Consider the following 17,655-nt stretch of genomic DNA (forward strand, 5'->3'; position numbering starts at 1 on the left):
ACGAATTAACTACGCACATATCAATCATGTGGAAAAATATATTTTTATACCAATTTCTTGAACGCAATTGAATTCTATAAAGTCCCAGTAAAGAATCAAGTAAATCAACGCCACCCATATGGTGATTGTAAACATCAACTGCCTTAGGAGACTCGATTTCTATATACTTTTGTCTTTCTTACTGTATCGCTTTTTTGTTGAAACAGAATTGCTTCCCACATAAGTGGAAAGAATGTTGCTGCATATACAGCCATATATGGCGTCAGCAGTTTCTTGCAAAAAATAGTACTTATAATGCTTACCGAATAGTCAAATTATATTAATTATTCAAGAAAACTTTATATTCTTTTCGAAAAAAAATAGTTTCAATCGCTAATGGTGTTTTTTAATAGAGTAAATTAATTTTCAAATACAGCAATATTCAGTTTCGTTCGTCTGCTTGAGGTGCTTGCACAAAACTGATTAAAACGCGAGAGAAGGCAACATGAAAAAGTTCTGCACATCGATTTCCAACTGAAAATAGAGCAAAGAAGAATAACTGTTAGCAATGAATGAGCGTATGTACCGTTTTATCGCCAAAAAAAAATTATTGAAAGTGAGAAACCATATATGGCTCTGTATGCGGTACAGGGTTAAACGCCCACAAACCGTCAATAACTAACACGCAAATATTGTATATATATTCTTGATCAGGATCAATAGCCGAGTCGATCTGGCCATGTCCGTCTGTCCGTATGAACGTCGAGATCTCAAGAACTATAAAAGCTAGGAAGCTCAGATTTAGCATCCAGACTCCAGTGACATAGACGCAGCTCGATTTAATCGATTCATGTTCCCATGCCCACACTTTTTAAAAATCTTTTTATATTTTTTCACATTTTTGTTAGTTTTCCAAAAATATTTTTGTCACACCCACTCTAACGCTTACAAGCCGCTAAAAACTGTCATTGCTTAAATTTTCTCGTTCGCACTTCCACTAGCTGAGTAACGGGTATCAGATAGTCGGGGAACGCGTTCTCTGGCTTGGTATAGACTTTTACTCTACTATTAAGGAGTATACAAACCTATTGCATACCGAATAAGAACTCTTTATGATTAAAAGCAACGAAACTGTTATTTATTATCCAATATTCTCAAATACTTTTGCATTATATATAATATCCATATTATATTATATAGAAATCCACATTATATAAAAATCGATATAATTGGGAGACTAGACTGCATAAAAACGGATGGACGGACAGGCGGACCTTGAAACTGACGTTGATACTGATTAAGAATATATTTACTTCATATGGCCGCAAATGTCTCCTTTTTTGCGTGAGAGCTTCCGGTTAAAATCAATATACCCTCTTTAAGGGTGTAAGAACAAGAGAGAACGCTATAATTAAGTTCCTCGTGATAAAAAGAGATTTAAATTAATATTGAAATGTTCATTAAAATTGTCGAGAAAACTAGTAAAATTAAAAGAAATAGAAACGTTTATCAAAATTGTTTGTTTGGTGTTTGGGTTTCCTAAGCGTTAGAGTGGTCGTGATAATTTTCTAAAAAAAAAACTTGCACTGCGTCTAATTCTCTTCAATCTGCATGGTTAATTTTAACTTCCTAGCTTTAATCGACGTCCATACCAACAAACGGACAAAAAGACCCAAGTCCAATATATATTCTAATATGTTTCTGATCTACCCTCTAGACATTATTCCTTGGTACTTTCTCTCTTACTCGTGGTATGTTACAGTATAGAAATGGAATTTATTTCATGTAGAACATATCTTTTACCTTACATGCTTTCAAACATTTATTTTTTACTTCATTAAAGACTAGGCACATTTTGAAAATAGGCAACCCAACGCTGTCAGTCAATTCCAGCAAGTGCCAAGTCAGTGGCTCCTATAGGTCAAAGGTCAGTTTTGACCTTGACATAATTGCCAAGGTCTTTGCTCAAAGCCGAAAAAAAATAAACCCATAATACAAATCAATTTCGCACAATTTAATGTAACAAACACTGGACGGCAGCAACTGCCATTGAGCTGATAATAATTTTTATGACCATTACGTGACCTGCATTCGAAACTTTCAAATGTCCCATCAGCAGGTTGCGGATTTCGGCGGTCTTAGTATGCCAGAGGTAAATCCAATTAGCGGAGCCGAATAAAATGGTAGAAATTGGAGTTCGTTTAATTTTTTTTTATTACTTTTGAAGATTTTAAAGAAGAACAGGAGCTGATGCAACCGCACTGTACGCTAAGGGAGAGGTGTAAGCCAAGGGTGAAGAGTAGGCCAAAGGAGCAGCCAACGGAGCTGCCAGAGGAGCAGCAGCGTACTTGGCCACTACTGGAGCAGCCACGGGAGCAATCACAGGAGCGGCGGCGATTCCATTGAAGTTCCTGGCGATCACCTGGCTGCTGGTGGCAGTCACAACTGGAGCGGGAGCAGCTACCACGGCAGCAGGAGCAGTGTAAGCCAGGGGAGCAGAGTATGTCAGAGGAGCAGAGTAGGCCAGGGGAGCACCCAGAAGTCCAGGCTTGGCAGCAGCACAGGCAACGAGTGCGAGGACGACGACGGCCTGTGAACAAATCAGGTTGATTAGTTTAATCCTTTGAGGGTCCTTTTTCAAGAACATACGTATTTGAGCATGGTGGTATATTTCGTTGTTTTGCTTCTTCGGAAGGCTAGAAACTGTTTGATATCCCACTGCTCTTCGTGGAGCATATTTATACCCGAATGTCTGCTCAGCTCTGACTCATGATCGCACGCATTCAGTTCATTTAAATGCTGTGACAGTCTCCCGTTACCATTTACCATTTACCATTTACCATTTGCACTTTGCCGTAGTTTATGTGATTTCCCACTGCCGAGTGCAGAATGTGGAATAACTCTTGGTGGCCACTGAATGCGATGGCCTGAGGTCACAGACGCAGTCCCGATTCGGCGTATAAATAGTGGTGTGGAATGTGTTGAACGGCATCAGACAAGTTCAAGTTTTCGATCCGAAAGCACCAGATCAATAATCAAAATGTTCAAATCCGTAAGTTTGGAAACTTAACTTGCTGCCTTGTTTACTAATTGTATTCTATTCACAGACTGTTGTGTTCCTGGCCATCGTTGCCTGCGCATCTGCCAAGCCTGGACTCCTGGGTGCTCCTTTGGCCTACACTGCGCCCCTGGCTTACTCTGCTCCCCTGGCTTACACTGCTCCTGCTGCCGTGGTAGCAGCTCCTGCTCCAGTTGTGACCGCCACCAGTAGCCAGGTTATCGCCAGGAACTACAATGGCATCGCCGCTGCTCCGGTGATTGCTCCCGTGGTGGCCAAGTACGCGGCTGCTCCTCTGGCTGCTCCCTTGGCCTACTCCTCGCCTTTGGCCTACTCCGCACCTCTGAGCTACGCCGCTGCTCCTGCACCAGTTCTCATCTAAATTACTAAACTGTGATCATCTAACACGATAAATATAATAAAAATGAACTGTTAAATCGATACTTACGACCACAGAAAATTACTGAAAAAGCTTTGGATCTATAGATTTGCTTAACACAGGTTGCTCGCAGAATAAAAGATAGCGTACTAGACTCGTTAGGAAGTTCGTAACTGGTAGAGGGAAACGATGCGGAACTTTCATTCCGAATATTCATGATCAAGATCATCTGCAAGTCGATCTAGACTTTTCCGTTTGTTCGTCGATCTGTGCGTCTGTCTTTCCGCTCGCATGAACATCGAGATCTCGGAAACTATTAAAGCTAGACATTTTATTATCACTTGTCTTACACATTTCCATCGATATGCCAGAAACATTTTCCCACGACCAAAACTATCACTGCTATGTTTTTGAATGTTTTGATTTATAGCACTCTCTTCTGTATTATTTTATATGCATTCCGTTTTAATAAAACGTTATTCAAAGAGTAACAGGGACGTATCGAGATTGGTTAAGTAGAACATAAAACGTTAAAGGAATCGCTTTCGCACATAATAACTAGCGAGAATGCAATAGTCGAGACTAACAGATACCCGTTAGTGGAAGTGTGAACTAGAAATTTTAAAATTTTCTCAAATATAGGTAAAAAAAATAATAATAAAAAAAAAAAAAATTTGGAGGTTTTTGGGCGTGGCAAATCGATAGAAATTTACGAAGCTAATAAAAAACAAGAGAGAACGCTATAGTCGCGTTCTTCGACTATCTGATACCCGTTACTCAGCTAGTGGAAGTGCGAAGGATAGTCTTCAACACTGAAAGTTTTTGGCGGTTTGTGGGCGTTAGAGTGGGCGTGGCAAAAAGTTTTTTAGCAGATCGATAGAAATTTACAAGACTAATAAAAAAATGAAAAAATATCTAAACATTTTTCATAAGTGTGGGCGTGGCAGCTTTGGGTGTTAGAGTGGGCGTGGCAACATGAATCGATAAACTTGCGCTGCTTCTATGTCGCTGGAGTCTGGATGCTGAATCTGAACTTCCTAGCTTTTATAGTTTATTGAGATATCAACGTTCATACGGACAGACGGAGATGGCCAGATCGACTCGGCTATTGATCCTGATGAAGAATATATATACTTTATATGGTCGGAAAAGCTTCCTTCGGCCTGTTACATACTTTTCAACGAATTTATTATACCCTTTTACTCTACGAGTAACGTGTATAAAAAATATCAAAACATTTATCAAAAGGCCTGACAGTTTTGGGCGGTTTGTGGGAGTTGTATAAACATAGTAGGGACCGTATTGTCTCATTGAAGACAGCATGCATAAGCTAGCGAAAGAACTCCATTACTTTAGAATTTAGAATTTACCAACTAATTAATTTAGCAACCACAGTCAAAGACAATAAAGGTTTGTAATTAATAAATATTGCCGTCGTTAGGTGGCGCTATAGTGCATTTCTGTAAAATGTCGCTTCGCTACTTGCATTTCTTATTCTTCATTACACCTCCGCTAGCTAAGTAAGAGGTATCTGATAGCCCATGAATTTTAAAATGAACATGAAAATGTAAGTAAATTGGTTATAAATGTTTAACAAACTTCAAGCCATTGTCATTGCCCATTTCTTTTTGCAATAAATATTAATTCGTTGCGTATTCAAAAAAAATATCATATTTAATAATATCTAGATATATCTCAATTTATTATCGTTGTAATAGGTGATCACAGCTTTGAAATTTAAATGAGAAGTGGAGCAGGAGCAGCGGCGTAGCTCAGAGGTGTGGAGTAGGCCAAAGGCGAGGAGTAGGCCAAGGGAGCAGCCAGAGGAGCAGCCGCGTACTTGGCCACCACGGGAGCAATCACCGGAGCAGCGGCGATGCCATTGTAGTTCCTGGCGATAACCTGGCTACTGGTAGCGGTCACAACTGGAGCAGGAGCTGCTACCACGGCAGCAGGAGCAGTGTAAGCCAGGGGAGCAGAGTAAGCCAGGGGCGCAGTGTAGGCCAAAGGAGCACCCAGGAGTCCAGGCTTGGCAGATGCGCAGGCAACGATGGCCAGGAACACAACAGTCTGTGAATAGAATACAATTAGTAAACAAGGCAGCAAGTTAAGTTTCCAAACTTACGGATTTGAACATTTTGATTATTGATCTGGTGCTTTCGGATCGAAAACTTGAACTTGTCTGATGCCGTTCAACACATTCCACACCACTATTTATACGCCGAATCGGGACTGCGTCTGTGACCTCAGGCCATCGCATTCAGTGGCCACCAAGAGTTATTCCACATTCTGCACTCGGCAGTGGGAAATCACATAAACTACGGCAAAGTGCAAATGGTAAATGGTATATGGTAAATGGTAAATGGTAACGGGAGACTGTCACAGCATTTAAATGAACTGAATGCGTGCGATCATGAGTCAGAGCTGAGCAGACATTCGGGTATAAATATGCTCCACGAAGAGCAGTGGGATATCAAACAGTTTCTAGCCTTCCGAAGAAGCAAAACAACGAAATATACCACCATGCTCAAATACGTATGTTCTTGAAAAAGGACCCTCAAAGGATTAAACTAATCAACCTTATTTGTTCACAGGCCGTCGTCGTCCTCGCACTCGTTGCCTGTGCTGCTGCCAAGCCTGGACTTCTGGGTGCTCCCCTGGCCTACTCTGCTCCTCTGACCTACTCTGCTCCCCTGGCTTACACTGCTCCTGCTGCCGTGGTAGCTGCTCCCGCTCCAGTTGTGACTGCCACCAGCAGCCAGGTGATCGCCAGGAACTTCAATGGAATCGCCGCCGCTCCTGTGATTGCTCCCGTGGCTGCTCCAGTAGTGGCCAAGTACGCTGCTGCTCCTCTGGCAGCTCCGTTGGCTGCTCCTTTGGCCTATTCGTCTCCTTTGGCGTACTCCGCTCCGCTGGCTTACACTTCTCCACTAGCCTATAAAGCGCTTCCGGCTGCCGCTTCAGTTCTCTTATAAGGACTTTGACTGAACAATAAATATACGAAAAATGAGATAAATCACTAGAAATTACTTTAATAGGCAAGTGAAACTGTGGGACTGGCGGACACTTTAAATTGAATTAGCCACTGGCAGCTGGCCGTGCTCATAAACAACAGTAATGACTGGCCTCTGGAACTCCACCGCCTCGATTGCAGATGCAGATCACGTAGCAAGTGGACAAGTTATTGGCCACCGGCAGCCGTCGCTGGATGCGTGATATTTAAAAGTGGGCAAAATGGTTTGTTTTGAAGTTGTTGGCGACAGAAATTTGTAATTAAGTCAAGGTCGCTGGACAGTCGAGGTCGGGCTAATGAACTTTTCAGTGCTAACTGAAAGAAATCAAGGGCTTAAAAAGTAATGACGTCTTAATTTAACGGCACTAGGCCGTTTAATAATTGTACTAGTAAGGTTAAGAGCATAGTTACGAATCAATTTTAGTTTTAATAAAAGTCCTTACGAAAGCTGAAAGACATATCATTTCTTAATGACTCACCAAGCATCTTTAAAAACCAAATTACAGGCAAGGATATTGATTTTTGTTTGTAATAAATATACACAGTTTTTATTTTTAAGGAAACCAAATATTATCATTATCAACCCTTTTTAATAAGTGTGCTGAAATAAAGTTAGAGACTGAAAATACATAACTATAAGTAGCTACCAATAAGCATGATACCTATATGTGGCACACTTATACAAAAAGAAGGCTTTGATAATCTGATGTGGCTTTATAATACCCATTACTCGTAACAGGGCGTACTAGATTGTTTATAACTATGTAACAGCGGAATTGAGCCGTTCCGAGCCTTGAAGTTTATGTGCTATTGATCAGGACTCTTGTCGAGTCTGTCCCTTCTATTGTCTGTCCGTGCGCATATTTCCATCTCACTCGCTCACTCCTTTAGCAGAATAAGAGGCATTTAATAGTCGCGTCACTCGACTATAGCGTCGCCTGAAGTTTTAATGATGGATTCAACAGAGAACGTGCCGTTCCGCTAAAGAATTAGCATTCACAGAGCACACCTCACCGGCTAACTGTAAGAAGCGTGTCATTATTGTAGTGTAGCAAATAAAATTGAAAGTGAATTGAGACCAAGGTTTTACCAAATAATTTCTAAAATTATTTAAGAGCTTGTGGGATGTGGGTTACTTTATTTAAGACATCCAAGATTTTTACTCCAGGAAGGTGAAATCAAAATCACTATCTTGGCTTCGGATTATTAACTGTTCTATATGTGACAATATATAAATTCAAGACATACACATAGTACGAGGGCTGCTATATATATTTCTGGACTAGGCAACACCAGGTGCAAACTGACATTTCCATTGTAAAGTTTGACATTTTTTAAGAACGTTTTGTCATTTAATCGTGAATTGTTTTATTTACTGGGATTACAAAAATGCATCTCGGCCAAAAAATGGAATTAACTCGTGAACATTTTTCGCTACATTCGATGTGGATTAAATCTGAACTTAAATCTTTGTATGGCTATGAAGCACCATCCTATAGCACTGTGAAAAACTGGTACAACGAATTCAGTCGTGGCCGACGCTCGCTCAAAGACGAATTCCGTAAGGGTCGTCCAAAAACAGCCGTTGTTCAGATAGAGGCATGCCTATGCATTCTCCCACCAGCATACATTCGATATTGCATGAACACCTGGCCATAAAAAAGGTTTGTTCTCGTTGGATCCCGCACAATTTGACATTTGACAATCGCTTAAAAAAAGGCTCGTGTGGATTGGTGTGATGAAAAGCTGAACAAATACGATCGCGGTGCTTCAATCATAATAAAATCAAGAATCAAGATAAAAAAAAAAAATAAATAAATAATGCTGGGTGACCATTTTTCATCGCCAGAAGAAGCTGTTGAAGCATTCAAAAATCATTTTTTGGTGGTGTCATAATCGGAGTGGAAAAAGTGCTTCAAAAATTGGTTTGAGCACGTGCAAAAGTGTATAAATCTGGATGGAGAATATTTTAAAAAACAATAAAACCATTTTCGTTGATCAATATTCGTATTTTCATTATTAGGCTAGAAATATATATAGCAGCCCTCTTATAACATTTCGACAGCATTTATATTATACATGTTCAGATAACGAAGGACATTTAAAGTAAGTCTTGACTTGCGGTGTCTCTAAAGCGCTCCAGTAACATGTATCGCATACGAATATTGGTAACTTTAGTGATACAATATACTGATTGGTGATCAACAAAAATGTATCTAATATTCAACAAAATATAAAGAGGCTAAAACGATTTCAAGGAATTTTGAAAACAAGTAGGAGTACTGAATCTTGTAATAATAATTTTAGATGTTTTATGTGTATCAATAAATAGTGACTAAATCATTGCGAGTCGATGGGATGTGGACCACATTTAAATGAAAAAGTATTCAAGAAATTCTTAGCTTTAGCTTAAGCTAGTCTAAGCTTTACAATCCCTGCCAATTGAGCCCCTCATTCTAAGCAAATAGCAAAGGTCAGCCAACTACGCTCTCCAACCTTGACCCGGATGCCCAAAACAATAAATGTTGCAATGTCGCCGTCCAGCAGAGGAGTTCCCCAAATCATTCGAGTGTGTTCATGTGTGCTTTCTACTGCTGACCGAAGCCGGCACGTGTTCAAAATGCTTAATTGGCCGGGAAGTCTGGACTAGTCTCTATATACATATATATTTTTGTGGCTGCCAACAGGTTTTCGATGAAAATTCCTTGGGCCAAAAACCAAAGGTTAGGTTGAAGTGTGAGAAATGTGGACTTGAATTATTGTTACCAAAATTTTTGTTTAATTTCTGACCCGGAAATCTAATAAATTTCTACCTCCGCTTGCGGTTAAGCACTGTGTGTTCTAAGGGCTGTGACTCTCAAAGGGCTTTAGATGACGAAAACAGTTTGTAGAAAATATAAATAATATGTTTATCACCAGCCATTAATCCACTTGTTGGCATCGGTAAATGCCAATAATGGTAAATTCCCAATGAAATCCGAATTGCATTTAAAAACCATTTCTGTATAATTAGCCAGCGAGTGCAATTGACTGCCCTTCGGGTTTTATGCCGTCCCTCGAAGACCTAAACTTGCAAACTACCAACTAATATTTTTCAGACACTAATAATGGCCCAACGGTTGCGGCGCATTTGGAATCTTAAGTAGCCGTCGCGTGGAACCCTGAGTGGTATAAATACCTCGCGGTCTGCCTTCGATTGTCATCAGTCAGCTCTTTGCTTTCAAGTCAATCCAAGCTTAGCTTCAAATCAGAAAACCAAAAACCATTAAGCCATCATGTTCAAATACGTTAGTATTGGATTGCCAAGTAACTTATATATACATATGTACTTCATTATCTTCTTTTGCTACTTCTAGGCCGTTCTCATCTCCGCCCTTATCGCCTGTGCGGCTGCCAAGCCAGGATTGCTTCACTCTCCTCTGGCAGCTCTTCCCGCTCCGGTGATTGCTGCTCCCGCTCCTGTGGTCACTGCCGCCAGCAGCCAAGTCGTGGCTAGGACCTTCAATGGCATTGCCGCTGCTCCAGTGATCGCCCAAGTTCCGGTGGCTCCTGCTCCAGTGCTGAGGACCTTAGCCGCTCCCCTAGCAGCTTCATTCCGCGCTCCAGCTCCCGTTGCATTCGCCGCTCCATTGGCCGCTCCATTGGCTGCTCCGTTGGCCGCTCCTCTTCCCGCTCCAGTGGCTGCTCCTCTGGCTGCTCCAATCCTCAACAGAGTGGCTCCATTTGGTGCCCCCATTGCCACCCCCTTCGCTGCTCCGTACGCCCATCCCTATGCTGCGCCCGTTTTGGCCAAATACGCTGCTCCACTGACTTACGCCCCAGCACCTTTGAACTATGCCGCGCCCGCTTTGTGGTAGAGGAAAAATCGCATACCCCCGGGATTAAGCAACCGTTTGTGTGTTCAATGACTGATAGCCCTTAATAAAATTCGTTAAAATTGGTATAAAAAAAAACAAAAAGGGCTCTTGTTGGCTTGGCTGTGGCTGTCTGGTTTTTCAGGTATTTGGATAAAGTCCTCTGACAAAAAGATTTATGGTGCAGAAAAAGATCTGGCTATTAGCTTTTTTCACAAATGTACTCTTTTCAAATTACATCACACAACAAATTTGTTATGGAAAAAACAGACATTCAAAGAATGTTAATAATGGTGTTTAAATTAGCATGCAGAAAATAATATCTTCTTTGAAATTTGTAAATGTTAAAAAATTTAAAAGAATTGTAAAGCAAGTAATTTTATACACTTACCGTTGCGAATCGTTTTATATGTACGAACTAATAGCATTTTTAATAGTTTGTTTCTGACATCTACTTTTGCAAATTGTTCTTAGCTGTGTTAGATATTATATATAGTTTATCAAAAGAACTTGAAGGGTATTTGGAAGGCCGACTAACCCACAGCTTTTTGTTGAGTTCTCCGCACTGGATACCTTCCGAATCCCCTAAAAAACTCTGGCCACTCATATAGGGTCAATCGCTTGTGTCGCGTCGTCGCTTTTATTCAGGTCATTTGTGTTTCATTGTCCCACATTGGCTTCGTCCATGAGTTTGAGGACGAGTTATGGCACATGGGGGAAGTGTGTGTATGTGGCTTTTCTGGGGATAAGTGGGTGTTAGAGTGGGTGGTGAGTGGTTGATTGGTGGCTCAGGTAGTGGAGAAGGCCACTCTGGGTCGAATCGTTTTTCATTTCCTTTTCATCGATATTTGCCATTCATTTGGTATTTGACAAACAATGCAAGAAGCGAAGCGCAATGAATGCCCAATAAATGTTCAAATTATGGTCGTGTTTTCCCTTTTGAAGTTAAACGCTGAATGGTCATACAGTAAGGCTACCTTAAAGCTAAGTTCTGGGCGGAAGCAACGCCACATAGGGAAAAAGGAAATTAAGAAAGAAATGCCGGGTAGAAAGCGAAAACTTAAACAGCAAAAGAGATAAGAAGCAAACATACACGCAATTCCTACACTACAAAAGCCTCTTTCCGCCGCCCTCCCCCTCAAAGTTTGCCAGGATTTTCCCGGGTTGGGGAAATTTTCCATGTCGACGTTGGTTGATTTTCAACAGCAGCGCAAACGCAGCAAAGTTTATCCTCAATTAAACTTTTTGTTGTTGCGTAAAATTGCGCTTGAAGTTCGCCCCGCCATCTGTCTCTTTGCCTGTGCGCTTTGTGCGCGTGTGGGCTGTGTACTCACATGTACACAGAGAGAAACGTTTCAAGACTCGAATTTAATAAACTCAACTTTATCATGCGGAAGATAGAAACCTTTTCAATTTTAATTCAATTTATATACTAGGTAAATAGATACAACAATCGAAAATGTATTCTATACTTGTAAATCGTATCTAATTGCAGAATACACAGTTTAAAATAATTTTTATATAGGTATAAATTTTTGTAAAGTAGCATTACTATTATACAAAGGGTACAAATGGTTATTTAAAAAGTAATATTTTTCCAGACGAAAGCTATATTTGTGTATCTGTATGTGCGAAAGGCCGTACGTCCCTGCACTTCCCATTCATCCAAATCTTCCCTTCTGCAACCCAGCCGCCTTATCCCACTTCCAGTACCATCCACCATCTTCATTTGCTGGCTTAACTTTTAACTCCACTTGCCTTAATTTTTTGCGTCAAGTTTATTGTTGTTGTGCATCTACCATCTACTCGGCACAATTTTTCGGTAATTTCCGCCCTTGTCCATAGAAGAAGTTGGGGAAAAGCCCCGAACTTCCCCATTCGGCAGCCCCTTTTCTTTGAAGAAGGTGGCTTTCCTAACCATTTGAGCCTTAGAATTTCATTAGCTCGCTTCGTATGCGTTTTAATTTGTTGCATCATTGCCTTGCCGAGTTTTCCTTTTAATTGATTCAATATCAAGTTCTGTGCCTGGTTTCCCTTCAGACCCTGGTTTATTATCATCTACTGCCGCTGTGAGCGAAAACTTTTTAATGCATATTTTCAAGTAATTAGCAAGACTTTTTCATTAGGCCTTGTGTTTATTGGTTTTGTTATAGCTATCTTACATATTTTTCCAAAGTAGCATGGTAGAATTATAAATTGCAGTTATTTCTAAATCGACGAAGGCTTAGAAGCATATTATATAATTTCAAGAAGTATGTGAGTAACATACATATATAACTAAAACTGCTTTTATATAATCAGCACTGAACACTTTGTGGCTTGATTTTATAAAATATTCATTATTCTTGTGGCAGCGATTCCGGCACGGTAAAGTAAATAAATTATTGATCAGGATCACTAGCCGAGTCGATCTGGCGTTGTCCGTTGGTCTGTCTGTCCGTCCGTATGAACGTCGGGATCTCTTTAGCTATAAAAGCTAGAAAGTTGAGATTAGACGTGCAGATATTCTAGAGACACAGCCACTAGCTGACTAACGGGTATCTGATAATCGAGGAACTAGACTAAAGCGTTCTATCATGTTTTTGTAAGAATTATTTAACATTTCAATATCATTCGCTGCTCACTTCAATATTTACTTTAGATCCAAAGCACTCCGCCTGCACATGCCAATGGTGCAGTAAATTCTTTTAGGATTCGCACAGCGAATGTGTATGTGCACGTGGAGCTACATCGCAGTATTCCGAGCAGACAAAGCGGGCTAGACGTTTGGTCGGACCCGTTTCCGGTTGTGGTTGCTTAGGCCCTGGATCCTGATTCCAGGATACCGGCAACCGAATGGAAGCGGGGGGCATGCGAGGGGGACTTGGCCAAATAACGGCACTCAGTCACTCAATGCGGTTGCTTAGCCTTTCAGCTACAGACCGCAAAAATCCAGCAGCCTTTTCTGGCTTTTGATTTGACGACAACGGAACGGGAGCGAAGCGCATGGCATCGCATTGCATCGCATGGCGTATACGTAATGCACAGGGACAAATTTTGGGATGCACGGGTGTCGGTAAAAATAACTTTGTGTTATCTGGATACTAACCTCGCATGGGGATTCTGTGGAAGCTGCGGCTTATTAAGTCCCTTAGTTATTTCCATTTTCGAAAGACACAAGCGCACATTAATCCCACATCTTTTCGGGCAGTGTGCGTATACGTGATTTGTTTGCCAGAGCAATTTACATGCCCCGGCGATGGATGAGATGCGAGATGTACGACAGAGATGGCGCTGCCGATGTCAATGGAGATTGTGATACGGATGGAGATGTCGAACGGCGGATTCTTTTGCGTGTGATTGTGGGCAATGTGGGCGTCTGTGGGTGTGGCTGCTGGCACTTTGACATTTGGCACCCGCGCGAAATTTTCAATTTCCGAGCGCCAGGTGGCGTCCGGGCGCAACTTTAATCGCCCAAATGCAAATCCAAAACGACGCGTGGTTAAGCGTCTAAGTAATGAGCAGCTGTCGGATCGCAATTTGCATCCACGCGGATGCCAAATCCAACGCCAAATGCAATTGACAATGGAACGAATCGACAAAAGCTTAATCAGAACTAATAGAAAAAGGCGTCGTGTGGCTGTTGGCTGGTGAAACAAAAAAAGCCATGCCACGTCTGTTTCTGGATGCCGGAAACGCTTCACTTCCTGTCAATTGCCATGAGCTGGGGGATTTAGCTGAGCAAAGCCTTTTCCATTGAATGCGGATTATGCATTGATTTTTCCCCCATATTACGCATACGCAGGGTGGGCGACAGGTTAGCTGGCGCACAAGCCATAGAAGGTAATAAAAATCCCCTTAGATAACATCATTATCGCAAAACTTAGACCCGAGTTTAAAATGTTCAAATTGGTCGGGCCAATTTAATATATGGTAATACTCATAAAAACTGGCCTTAATTCTGTTGGTATTTTATTTGTAATAATATAATTTTTATGTTTTCCGGTTTCTTATTGTGTGCTATTAAATTATAAAATTATAATTGTAAAGCATTGCCTTTCTAATTGTTGTTGGTGGTACTGTAAAATCCAAGGGAGGATCAATACTACTCTGTTGACATAGAGTGGAGTCAAAGGTCGAACGGGAATTTGCAGTTAAATGCATTCAGAAAAGGACATCGAGTTAGAAGCATATTCAGCAAATGTTCTTGCTCGCAGCGCCTAAACAAAGGAAAGGAGTTCCCTTATTCCGTCTTCCGGTTACTAACCCTTTTTCTGTACCAGCTACTTTAAGGAGAAAGTTTTCCCGAATTTTGTTTTCTGGCGCGTGTGTGCTGGTGGGCAAAGGGTTTCCCCTTCGGGACCACCCACACATGTGTGCGTGCTGACGCAGCTCCTGGAAATCCGCTTTGGGTGCCGAAAAGGAAAAATAATTAATTAAGAAGTGCAAATCATAGCAAAATTATGCGGGCTGCCAAATTAAAACGAAAGTAAACGCCACCAACAGAAGCATCTCAAAGGGAGCAGCTGGTGGCAAATTGTGGGAAGTAAGCAAAATGAAATGCCTGGCGACACAAGATGAAAGATACGAGATACTTACATGCTGAAGTTAATGAAGGATTGATGGGCTTGGCTGATTGGCAGTGTGGTATGTTCTAATCGGATTAAAAAGACAAGTCTGTTTATGTTTGCTATTACCATATGTCTACTATCGATTTTAGGTGACAAAGAAAAGGTATTTCACTCTTCCCATTTTCGCAGGATTTCCTGCTAAATGTATATGTGCTATTTCCAACCCAAACTATACCAACAAATTACGAAACTTCCCCGGCTTAAGTTTATAAATTTGCAATCTGCGAAACATACTGTCTGGCTCTAATAAACTGCTGGCCAAACGATTTGCGGTGTGATGACATGCGTTTTCCTTTGCTTTCCCACCTGCCGCCACCCATTTGTATTTCCCAACAATTCTGGAAGTGAAAAAAGGGAAACTGCTTGGGGAAAACTGTGGAAACAACTGCAACTGCCAAGGCTATTTAAAAGCTCCAACTCCAACTCGAACTCAATTCAACTCCTTGAGTGTCAGTTCGGATTCCGTCTAGTTGGCCACCATTTCACCCATCTTATTCGGAAACCTGTGGGTCGACAAGCAAAACTCAGTCACAACACCTGAGGGCAGCCAGCAAGAACTCCGGCAGTATAATCACAAGAGGTTCCCAGGGTCGACTCTATCTGTCTGTGTATTTAAACTTTTGTAATAATCTACGGCAAATGCGCAACGTCAGCGTCTTTAGCTGGGTGAAATTGCTGCCACCCTCCCACCTCAATGGTTTTCCCGGCAAAGTTGTGGGACGCCATTTCGCTTTTGCTGTTTGTGTTGCGACTTCGTTGACGCTGTCCCCAGTCTCAGAAATCCAATGCCAACTGCATCTGCCGCTCCCGGCGTACAAACTTTACCTTCCCCAAATTTCATTTGCAAACATTCTGGCACAGACTGCAAATTGAGTGTTTAATTGCAACGAAGTGGCATTCCAGGTGGCAGCAGCATATGCACCGGGCAGTCAAAGCCCAAAGCCTTTGGGCCTTTTTATTGGCCTACTTTGCACTCTGCATTCCCGAGTTTGGGAGTGTAAAATTGTTGGCTATTCGAGTGTGGCAGGACTACAAGTGTTTTAAACACAATTACCGGGGTAGAATTACGTTACGAAATGTGACGCGTTAAAAAATACTTGTGGTATATTTTGCATTAAGACAGAATAAATGTTAAATTTTGACAAGCTAGAATAAACTGAGTTATTAAATTTTAAGGAGACTTAAAGGAGATTAACATATCTTATTAAATTGTATTTAATATAATTTTACTTTGAAGCTGCCAATCGTTTTGGCAAATTGTGCGTTCCTCGCCATACCTCTTCTTGCGACGGTGGGCCAATCATTTCACTTACGTTTTCATTTTATCAAGCGTCAAAAGTAATTTGCATTTAGCAAATATTTGCTGGCACCCAAGCCCCCATTTCCGCGCCCACCAGACGCTTTCGCACCCCCAGTATCCTTCTCGCAGGACGAACATCAAAGTGGCATGCCGCCATGCATGTCAAAGGCGTTGGCGTAGCTTTAAGTGTAACTCGCTTACCGTTCCGACTTTCAGTCATTCGAAAGTGGAAGTAAGTGGTTTTTCTACCACCTCCGGCGATTTTCGCGGTGCCAAGGCGCCAAAAGTGAAGCCGTTGAATGCGGCGGCAACGTGGTCGAAATGAGTTTTCAACTCAAGTGTTGGCAGGACATGGCCTTCGGCTAAGCAGAAGGGGTATTTTTTGAAATGGATTTCTGGCTCGATTCTTTTTGGGCTGGAAAGTAAGAGCTCAGCAGCAGTCACAGCCTTCGCAGAAACCTACTTTACCGCTAACTAGATCTAGCCCTAAATCCATTGCAATTTGCTTACATTCCCAACATCTCAATGGTATTTCAATTCTTGGCTTAGATTTGCAATACAATCTTTATGTTTCATTTTCCAAAAACATGTAAAACACTAATGCTGCTCTCAATATTATAATATGACTCAAAATTCGTTTAAGGGATGACTAAAGGATAAAATAGTTTCGCCGCTGTGTAAAATCGGCTTACCCCTCTTTTCACCTGCAAACTGAAACCAGATGGAGTTATTGTTTTGTTGCGTGTATGGAGGCGATAACTTTGTGTGATTTTTAAGAGGGATCGTGAAAAGAGGGAAAACTCAGCGAGCGGCAAGTGCAAAAGCTTCGCCGATGGTCGTTGTTGTTTGCTTTGAGTTTTTCAAACCGTCCAAGCCAACAACCATTTGGAAAAGCTGTTTCCCAGCCACCGATGCAGCAATGCTCCTGTGCATTTCATTGCACTTCAGCAAAGGATGCCCCGTGGGTGGTTGCATAAATTGCGCAATTGATGGGCGGCGGCGAGTAATTGCACTAAGAGGAGTACGCAGCAAAGTTGCACATATTAGGCAGCAGTACATAAAATACTCATGGAATCCAAGAAAAATATAATGTGAATAGTATAATTATAAATAGTTGTTAGACTTTTCATTTTAAAAGGGTTTAAGGCTCACCCATTGCTTATGGAAAACCAAATTTAGCGGCTGTCTAGAGGGGTTCGCCAGCTCAAATAGTTAAATACTCATAGTTAAATAGCTAAATAGTTTAGTTGTCAATAAAACCATGTATCATTACCGCGCACCAAGTCTTCGATCCGCCCTCTTGCTCCTATTTGCTATATACGGTTTTTGTAGCAAACTTTTTAGCTTCGTAGTCGAGCTGGGGAAAACCTCTTTGTTTTCCTTTTGACGGTGGCTCTGTCTCCGCTCCTTTCACTCCCCAGCCCCACCCCCTGCATCCAGGACCCTTTTCCACCTGACACGG

General features: G+C 41.5%; 5 protein-coding genes across 5 annotated transcripts; 3 read left to right on the forward strand and 2 right to left on the reverse strand.

Annotated features, from left to right (window-relative positions):
- Nucleotides 1-2,209: 2,209 nt before the first annotated feature.
- LOC120447585 (cuticle protein 38-like) lies at nt 2,210-2,808 on the reverse strand. The gene is made up of 2 exons (XM_039629053.2): nt 2,629-2,808; nt 2,210-2,569 (listed from the first exon to the last, which is right to left on the reverse strand). The coding sequence occupies exons 1-2, from the start codon at nt 2,806-2,808 to the stop codon at nt 2,210-2,212; spliced, it is 540 nt and encodes a 179-aa protein (XP_039484987.1).
- Nucleotides 2,507-3,480, forward strand: LOC120447589 (cuticle protein 38-like). The gene is made up of 3 exons (XM_039629056.1): nt 2,507-2,584; nt 2,839-3,031; nt 3,087-3,480. The coding sequence occupies exons 2-3, from the start codon at nt 2,897-2,899 to the stop codon at nt 3,417-3,419; spliced, it is 468 nt and encodes a 155-aa protein (XP_039484990.1). The 5' UTR covers nt 2,507-2,584; nt 2,839-2,896; the 3' UTR covers nt 3,420-3,480.
- Nucleotides 3,481-5,153: 1,673 nt separating this feature from the next.
- Nucleotides 5,154-5,760, reverse strand: LOC120447592 (cuticle protein 67-like). Its single transcript, XM_039629060.2, has 2 exons — nt 5,542-5,760; nt 5,154-5,486 (listed from the first exon to the last, which is right to left on the reverse strand). The coding sequence occupies exons 1-2, from the start codon at nt 5,674-5,676 to the stop codon at nt 5,154-5,156; spliced, it is 468 nt and encodes a 155-aa protein (XP_039484994.1). The 5' UTR covers nt 5,677-5,760.
- LOC120447583 (cuticle protein 38-like) lies at nt 5,693-6,391 on the forward strand. Its single transcript, XM_039629051.1, has 2 exons — nt 5,693-5,951; nt 6,011-6,391. The coding sequence occupies exons 1-2, from the start codon at nt 5,772-5,774 to the stop codon at nt 6,389-6,391; spliced, it is 561 nt and encodes a 186-aa protein (XP_039484985.1). The 5' UTR covers nt 5,693-5,771.
- Nucleotides 6,392-7,546: 1,155 nt separating this feature from the next.
- LOC120447587 (cyclin-dependent kinase inhibitor 1C) lies at nt 7,547-10,361 on the forward strand. Its single transcript, XM_039629055.2, has 3 exons — nt 7,547-7,601; nt 9,528-9,716; nt 9,786-10,361. Exons 2-3 carry the CDS (start codon nt 9,705-9,707, stop codon nt 10,284-10,286), a joined length of 513 nt encoding a protein of 170 aa, XP_039484989.1. The 5' UTR covers nt 7,547-7,601; nt 9,528-9,704; the 3' UTR covers nt 10,287-10,361.
- Nucleotides 10,362-17,655: the final 7,294 nt, after the last annotated feature.

Source organism: Drosophila santomea, chromosome 3L (genome assembly GCF_016746245.2).
Source record: "Drosophila santomea strain STO CAGO 1482 chromosome 3L, Prin_Dsan_1.1, whole genome shotgun sequence".
NCBI classification, from domain to species: domain Eukaryota; kingdom Metazoa; phylum Arthropoda; class Insecta; order Diptera; family Drosophilidae; genus Drosophila; species Drosophila santomea.

Bases quoted from the DNA above. Each gene is read 5' to 3' on its own strand.
- LOC120447585 (XM_039629053.2), bottom strand. From the start codon at position 2,808: ATGGTAAATGGTAACGGGAGACTGTCACAGCATTTAAATGAACTGAAT. The intron at 2,570-2,628 runs GTATGTTCTTGA...ATTTGTTCACAG, and splicing joins ATACCACCATGCTCAAATAC to GCCGTCGTCGTCCTCGCACT.
- LOC120447589 (XM_039629056.1), top strand. From the start codon at position 2,897: ATGCGATGGCCTGAGGTCACAGACGCAGTCCCGATTCGGCGTATAAAT. The intron at 3,032-3,086 runs GTAAGTTTGGAA...TTCTATTCACAG, and splicing joins TAATCAAAATGTTCAAATCC to ACTGTTGTGTTCCTGGCCAT.
- LOC120447592 (XM_039629060.2), bottom strand. From the start codon at position 5,676: ATGCGATGGCCTGAGGTCACAGACGCAGTCCCGATTCGGCGTATAAAT. The intron at 5,487-5,541 runs GTAAGTTTGGAA...TTCTATTCACAG, and splicing joins TAATCAAAATGTTCAAATCC to ACTGTTGTGTTCCTGGCCAT.
- LOC120447583 (XM_039629051.1), top strand. From the start codon at position 5,772: ATGGTAAATGGTAACGGGAGACTGTCACAGCATTTAAATGAACTGAAT. The intron at 5,952-6,010 runs GTATGTTCTTGA...ATTTGTTCACAG, and splicing joins ATACCACCATGCTCAAATAC to GCCGTCGTCGTCCTCGCACT.